This window comes from Antrostomus carolinensis, unplaced genomic scaffold, assembly GCF_000700745.2.
Source record: "Antrostomus carolinensis isolate BGI_N321 unplaced genomic scaffold, ASM70074v2 scaffold51007, whole genome shotgun sequence".
In the NCBI taxonomy this organism is placed as follows: Eukaryota; Metazoa; Chordata; class Aves; order Caprimulgiformes; family Caprimulgidae; genus Antrostomus; species Antrostomus carolinensis.
In genome coordinates, this window is record NW_010329080.1 from 2,408 (window position 1) to 9,580 (window position 7,173).

The 7,173-nt window shown below is 37.4% G+C and overlaps 1 protein-coding gene across 1 annotated transcript; it reads left to right on the forward strand.

Moving 5' to 3' along the window:
- Window positions 1–758: 758 nt before the first annotated feature.
- Window positions 759–6,632, forward strand: LOC104528419 (flap endonuclease GEN homolog 1-like). Its single transcript, XM_010172417.2, has 4 exons — window positions 759–919; window positions 2,696–2,882; window positions 4,087–4,263; window positions 6,495–6,632. Exons 1-4 carry the CDS (start codon window positions 759–761, stop codon window positions 6,630–6,632), a joined length of 663 nt encoding a protein of 220 aa, XP_010170719.2.
- Window positions 6,633–7,173: the final 541 nt, after the last annotated feature.

Sequence of the window (7,173 nt, forward strand, 5' to 3'; positions counted from 1 at the left end):
ATGTTGAAATGTTTGTTGTAAGGGACCTGTGGAGGTCATCAGTGTTGATTCCCTGCTCAGAGGGAGGCTTTCATCAGTCTTGGATTAAACCAGTAAGACAGTATGCTGGCTGGATGTTGAAAATCTCCAAGAACAGAGATTCTACAACCTCTGGGCAATCAGAGCTGCAGTACTCTCTGTCTTTTTTTTTCCTCAAGCCCAGCTTGAGTTTTCCAAGCCAGAATCTGTGGCTGTTGACCCTTCTTATATCCCTTTGGAATACTAAGGGGAATTTAAGTTCTGTCATCATTGTAAATATTCCTCAAGTAGCTTTAAGCTACTTCTGTTTAAACAGAAACATTTTAATGTGAATCCTACCACCTCAGATCAGGAAATAATTCCCTTGAGGGATGTGTTTTTTCTTCGTTTTTAAATAAAGCTTGGATTGTGCATATGTAAGGGACATATGAGACTTCAAAATGAATGTCCTTTTTTTCTCCCGAGTTTATTTATGTTCACGCTATTAGCAATGAAAATGTACAGTCCAGAGAAGGTATTTAGTAATAAACCATCTGTGAACTGGAGTCACTAAGCACTTAGAAGCCTTGATTGCAAGTGTTCTTGGCTCATTAAAGCAAAATTGATAATAATCAAATAAATATATTTCCAAACCTTATGTTCATTGTATGTCATACTTCCTGTTATATTCTGAAAGTATTTTATTTTTGCTTGTTCTTCACAGCTAAAACTTTACTGCTGACAACAAAGAAGCTAGAACAATGGGAGTGACTAATCTGTGGCAAATCCTTGAGCCTGTGAGACAACCTGTCAGCTTGAGCAGTCTCAAAGGAAAAACTCTTGCTGTTGATTTAAGTCTGTGGGTTTGTGAAGCACAGACTGTTAAAAAGATGATTGGCGTAGTTAACAAGCCACATCTGAGGTATGGTATCCCTATAAATTATTGTAAAAGTCTTGGAGCTGTATAATTTAGGTATGATACTTATTCCAAATTTAAGACAGCTTCCAAAAATCATATGACTGTTGTTTTGATTCTATTATTATCACTTATGCTAACATGTGTAAAGGGTTTGAAGGGAAGACTCAGTCATACTGGCTGAACACAACTTCATGCTTGGGTGCAAATAGAACTTCTTGGGCCCAGCCCACCTTGTCTTGAGGCCTCAACTGTAGATAAGGATGAGATGGATGTAAGCACAACCATGTTTGTCTTGCTGTGGTATAGCACTGTGTGATGTGCAGATTGTCAAGGAACACAAATCAATGTGCCAGTTCCTATATATTTCTGAGGCTGGGTGATGGAAAGTAGTATGGGAGTTCCAACTATTTATCACAGCAGTTTGGATGCTAGTCAGTTTGGAGCGTACTGAGTCATGCATGCTTTAGCATTGTCTGGCTTAAAAGTTAAAATTCTAGTTAGACCCCATGTTGAATTAGGTATGTTTATGTTAAATCATTCTTCAGGCTTATGAACAACCTTGGAGAATATGTATATTTTAAATTTAAATGTATTATATACTTATGGGATGAATTAAGCGTACAGCTGTAACTTCAAAGCACTGTTTTCTGCAAAGGATGCTGAAAAAAATGAAAATACACACAAATTTTCAAAAATGACCTGCTGTTGGTTAGCTCAGCAGCTGTTAGATGTTCCTGTGGCTTCTCACGAATTCAGCTGATATGAAATATCAGTATCTTCTGAGAGTAATTTCATAAAACGTTATGCTTATGACTCCAAATGGGTAATTAACTAAAACTTGAAGCATGACACAAAAGTCGTTACTTTCCACTGGTAGGGAGCCCTGTGTGCAGTGGAATGGAAGCATCAGTCCAGATCTCTTATGCAGTCTTTCCAGAGCAAGACAAAGGGATGAACAGATTTCTACCAAAAAAGGAAATGTTTTCAGACAGTTGGAAATCAAATTGTTTTGCTAATATTTTAGAGAAACTTAATGTGATTGATTTTTATATCATTTGTGAAAATAGAACTAGCCTCAAAAGATCAGCTTATCCTTTTTTACCAACAGTAAATGTACAAAATTAAATCTAGAGTAATGGTCTTTCCATGTCAGTTGAAGAGATATAAATGTTTGGCCTACTCTTTTTGAAAGATTGATCCTAAAATTACTGGAAAAAGCATCCACTGTCTGTTATTACTGCTCTCTGTCATAGACCAAATAGGTTTTTTTGCTCCCTTGCAAAATTCCACCCATCAGTGATGCTGATTTGCTTGTGAAATAAATTGACATGGTAATGATGTCTATGAGTCCGTCTAATACCACAGCATCCAGTCCCTTCAGAATCTGGTGTACCTGTATTGATAGATTTGGGATTAAAATTTGGTATAAAAGAATCAGTGTGGATATCTGTTTGGAAGCAGACTTTGGATATTGAATATTTTTTTTATTAAGCCTTTTAAATTTGCTTACATCTTTACAACTTAAAAAAAATCTTTCTTGTCTTTATGTGGTATTTTCTTGGGAATTTTGTAAAGCTGTTACAAGTTCATAGTAAAACAACTTCAGCTGCAGAGAACGATACAGATAAAAGGTTTGTTGGTTTAGGGGTGAGGAAATAATAAAAGGTGGAAAGAAAGCTAAGATTGTTCCTAGGGTAAGCAGATGGATATAAGGAAAAGGCCTGAAGAAATCAGACTTTGCTGATTCTGCAGCTTATGGAACACCTTGTTTTATTGCAGAAACCTATTTTTTCGGTTCTCTTTCTTAACATCAATGGGAATTAAGCTAGTGTTTGTCATGGAAGGAGAGGCCCCCAAGTTGAAAGCAGACACCATGAGTAAGAGGAACGAGATGCGCTATGGACCTTTGAAGAAAGTTGGAGCTGCAAGAACAGGGAGATCTTTATTTAAAGCCATTTTAAAAGAGGTGAGTAATTGAGGACCGTGTTTCAGTATTTTTAGTGGGATAGGAAGAAATCTTAACCAAATTAAATACAAGAACTTGAAAGAATTAATAGTTTTCTATATAGAAAATTTCAACAGTGTTTTGAGGGAACACATGCCTTTGAAATTGGGCCTTACAGCATCTGTTAAGTGCTGTTGTAGAAGAGGGACAATGTCAGTTAGAATAATTTGCTTGTTCAGTGTGTTCCTGTGTATATTGTTCTGTAGTGAGCCACAGTCATAACTGAGTGTTTATTCCAGAATTCAAAATCCTTGTTCTTTTATTGTGTTGTTTTGTTGTTTTTTTTTTTTCCTAGATTGGGGTATACATGAAAACAGGAAACTGTTGTGTACCTACATAAGCTAAGCTAGTGTGTTTTGAAGGGGTACACAGAATTGTTTTGTAGCCCAGATCTGTGATTTGGTAAACTAGCTGAATAGCTAAGAGGATACACTTGTTGGAAACCTACTGAATTAGGCTAAAAGGAAGATTGTGTAGTCATCTTGGTATGTACAGGTGGTTGAAACAACTCTGTTTGCAAAGGCCTCCTATTCAGTAATTTTCTTCTTCATTCATTGTTGCAGATATTTAACCATTTTTGTCTATCCAAAATTTTATGAAATAGAATTTATAGACGCTCATGGCTTCAGTAGATTGAATGCATCAATTGATGTTTTATTCTTAAATTCTAAAATAAATTATTTTTTCTGAAATTTGTAAGAAGTATATGTATCAGTGTGTCTTATACTGTCGTCCAGTCTTACTGGGCCTGCAGTGCTGTACTTTCATGCTTGATATGCTTGGGGAGTCTGGCATCTGTTGAAAGATGTCTCTGCTAGCCCAGTATTACTACTTGAGTAAACAGTGTTGCTTCACAAAGAGAAATATTCCTTTGTTGCTCTTTTGAAAACATCCTAAACATCTATTTGAAGTGTAAAGATTTTTGTGAAGGAGTAGTTAATCATGTTGTGTTTGAATCCTGTAGCTAATACTTTGCTCTTAGCTGGATATTTCTTTTGAGTGTTACAGTAAACTATATTTCTCTTAAAGTAGTACTTGTATTGATGTAGTGGTCTATAGGCAGTACAACAGTAGCAGTTTTGGTATACACTTGTGTCTGAGAAAACACATGCTAGTGATCTAATTCAGTATTTAATATCTCTTTCTTTTGGTTTGCTTCTTTTAGTGTCTTGAACTGCTGGAGTGTTTAGGTGTCCCTTGGGTTCAAGCAGCCGGGGAAGCAGAGGCAATGTGTGCCTACCTAAATGCAAAAGGACACGTTGATGGCTGCATTACCAATGATGGAGATGTCTTCTTGTATGGAGCTCAAACAGTTTATAGGAACTTTGCCATGAATGCTAAGGTAGTATACCTCATCCCATTCTCACTGTCTCTTTAGACTCTTCACAGAAATGTAAATAGAAGAAAGGACTTGAAACAGTTACTTAGATATTATTGCACTTACTCTCTAGTAGTTGAGTTTGTTTAACATATTACATCTAAGATGGGAACATTTTGCTTGATTCATTGGCAATCCGTGTATCGAATGGGGGAGCAAAACTACTGAACTGAAGAACACTTAGAGTATTATTGTCTGTGTTTGTAGTGTGCTGTGATGTGTAATAAAAAGCTAAGCAGGAAACTTTTTTCCTCAACTCAAGCAGCACATTAAAATTTTTTCTCCCCCCTTCCTTCCTCTACAGTGGAGAATTTGAGTGAAGTAACTTCTTCCTATAATCTTGCCATTAGGGCATGTGGGACTGGTCAGCCTCCTGGGTCTAATAACAGTGTTCACACACTTGCATCTTACAGGTTTATTTTACTGTGAATATACTTACAGTTAATACCATTAGTCTCCAATTGAACATGAGCAGAGTAGAGATTGTACGTCTGTTTCATAATCAAGTGTTGTGATCATTCAAAAAAAACAAATCAATTTATGACCTCCAGCTGTAGTGTTCATTTGTTAGGAAGGCACTTTTCCAGAAATGGTGAGACACCTGCAAATTTCCATGATTTATACTTTCTCTGTAAATCAGAGAGAGGGATGCATGTGTTCTGTCTGGTGAATCTAACAAGAAAGTGGAGGAAAAAATTATATTGAGGTTGGAACTTTAAATAGTGTTCATCTGAAAGACTTGTTGAGAAAATACCTCAGTAAAAGGAGCAAATCAATAGAACAGGAAAAAAAGCACTATGAACACTTAACTGTTTAAAAAAAAAAAATTAAAGTTGATGTAAGATTATTTGCTTTGATGGCACCATGTTTTGGGTTCTGTCTTGATCTGGTTCTTTTCTTTTATTCAACTTCTTTGTCATTTATCACCAAAAACAAAGGTAGTCTCAGTCTTTCAGATGTACTTAGTAATATATCTAAGTCCAAAAAAATAATTTCTGTGAATGTGTGTCTGTCAGGGGCATCTGTTTCAGAAAAACTGGATTGGTTTGAGTTGTTTCCTTGTGTGGGTGGGCAGTGTCCTATGTTTTGATTCATGTTGATCTTGATTTCATGTTGTTGTATTTGAGTCCCTCTACCCTTCAAAGTTTCAGGTGTTCCTTTAGCTCATATCTAATATGATAGGTAACATTTTAGTTTGGTGGGTTTTTTTTTTCACTCAAGCAGCACATTAAAATATTTACATGGATTTTAAAAAGCAGTTCCTAAGATGACTTACAGAGCCACTAGTACTGGATAATGTTAGTTTTGCCACACTTTCTACAGGTAGTAAACCATAAAACCCCTCATGGCTTATTTTAGTTTCTTGAAACAGCTGATACCCATACTTCAGACTTGAAATTCCAGAACTGTAGTTATTCATGTGGTGTCATAGAATCACAGAATCATTAGGGTTGGAAGGGACCTTAAAGATCATCTAGTTCCAGTCCCCCCTGCCATTAGCAGGGACACCTTCCACCAGATCAGGTTGCTTAAAGCCTCATCCAGCCTGGCCTTAAACACCTCCAGGGAGGGGGCATCCACAACTTCCCTGGGTAACCTGTTCCAGTGTCTGACCACCCTCACAGTGAAGAACTTCTTCCTAATATCTAATCTAAACCCACCCTCTTTCAGCTGAAAGCCATTTCCCCTTGTTTTGTCATTAACTGCCCTTATGAAAAGTTCCCCTCCAGCTTTCTTGTAGGCCCCCTTCAGGTGTTGGAAGGCTGCTATAAGATCTCCCCGGAGCCTTCTCTTTTCTCAGCCTGTCCGCATAGGAGAGGTGCTCCAGCCCTCAGATCATCCTGGTGGCCCTTCTCTGGACTTGTTCTAGCTGCTCCAGGTCTCTCTTGTGATGGGGGCTCCAGAACTGGACGCAGTACTCCAAGTGGGGCCTTACGAGAGTGGAGTAGAGGGGGAGAATCACCTCCCTTGACCTGCTGGACACGCTTCTCTTGATGTCCATGCATTACACCATACATTTGAATTACTGCCTTTTTTTTTTTTTTTTTCATTATCAAACCCCTCTGATGGAATAGACCCTTTTTCTGCAGATGTGAGTGAATAGGGGTGGGTAACCAATCACAGCTTAATGTGACTCAGGGCAGTTCCTTCCCTGATCTAACAGAAATAACATGTGCAATAAATTTATCTTGCAGGATCCACATCTTGACTGTTACACAATGTCCTCTATTGAGGAGAAGCTTGGTTGTGACAGAGAGTCTTTAATTGGGCTAGCTGTTCTTCTGGGTTGTGATTATCTTCCAAAGGTAAGCAATATAATTATTTTTTACTAGGTACTTACTTTGTCTTGAAAAACAATATATCAGGGGAGATGAGTGCATGCTGAGAAAACTGTATGTAGTGCATGATTACTGAGATCTAGTTGAAGAAGATGCTTAGGAAGTCACTGTAAATTTTCTTTGTGAAGGCTTGAAGATAATAGAAATGGTTCATGAACATTAATCTTTCTGAAACTGTTATGTATTATTCCAGGCTTCTTCTATAATGGCGGTAAAGACAAAAGTTTAGATGTTGATTACATTGAGCAAAGGCATGAGAACTCAGTTGTTTGTGAGGATGCTTTGTAACCACGTATAAAAACATCCCTGACAGAGTACCTGTGGAAAATGAGAAAATCAGCTTTGTCTGTGACGTTTGAAGACTTAGTAGTCATGGTTTTTGAACTGTAGTTATTAGTAATGCCAGTTCTGGATACAGTTAGGTTGTATCCCCTTTTAGGTCTATCGTTTGTAAGTATATGATTTATGAAGAAGTAAAAGTCATCTATTTAAAAGTTTGCCTAATGAATGAAGTGAGAGGGTTCTCATTCTCTGC

Excerpts from the sequence above, each read along its gene's own strand:
- LOC104528419 (XM_010172417.2), top strand. The coding sequence starts at position 759 with ATGGGAGTGACTAATCTGTGGCAAATCCTTGAGCCTGTGAGACAACCT. Across the intron at positions 920-2,695 it reads GTTAACAAGCCACATCTGAG|AAACCTATTTTTTCGGTTCT; the intron begins GTATGGTATCCC and ends GTTTTATTGCAG. Across the intron at positions 4,264-6,494 it reads ACTTTGCCATGAATGCTAAG|GATCCACATCTTGACTGTTA; the intron begins GTAGTATACCTC and ends TTTATCTTGCAG.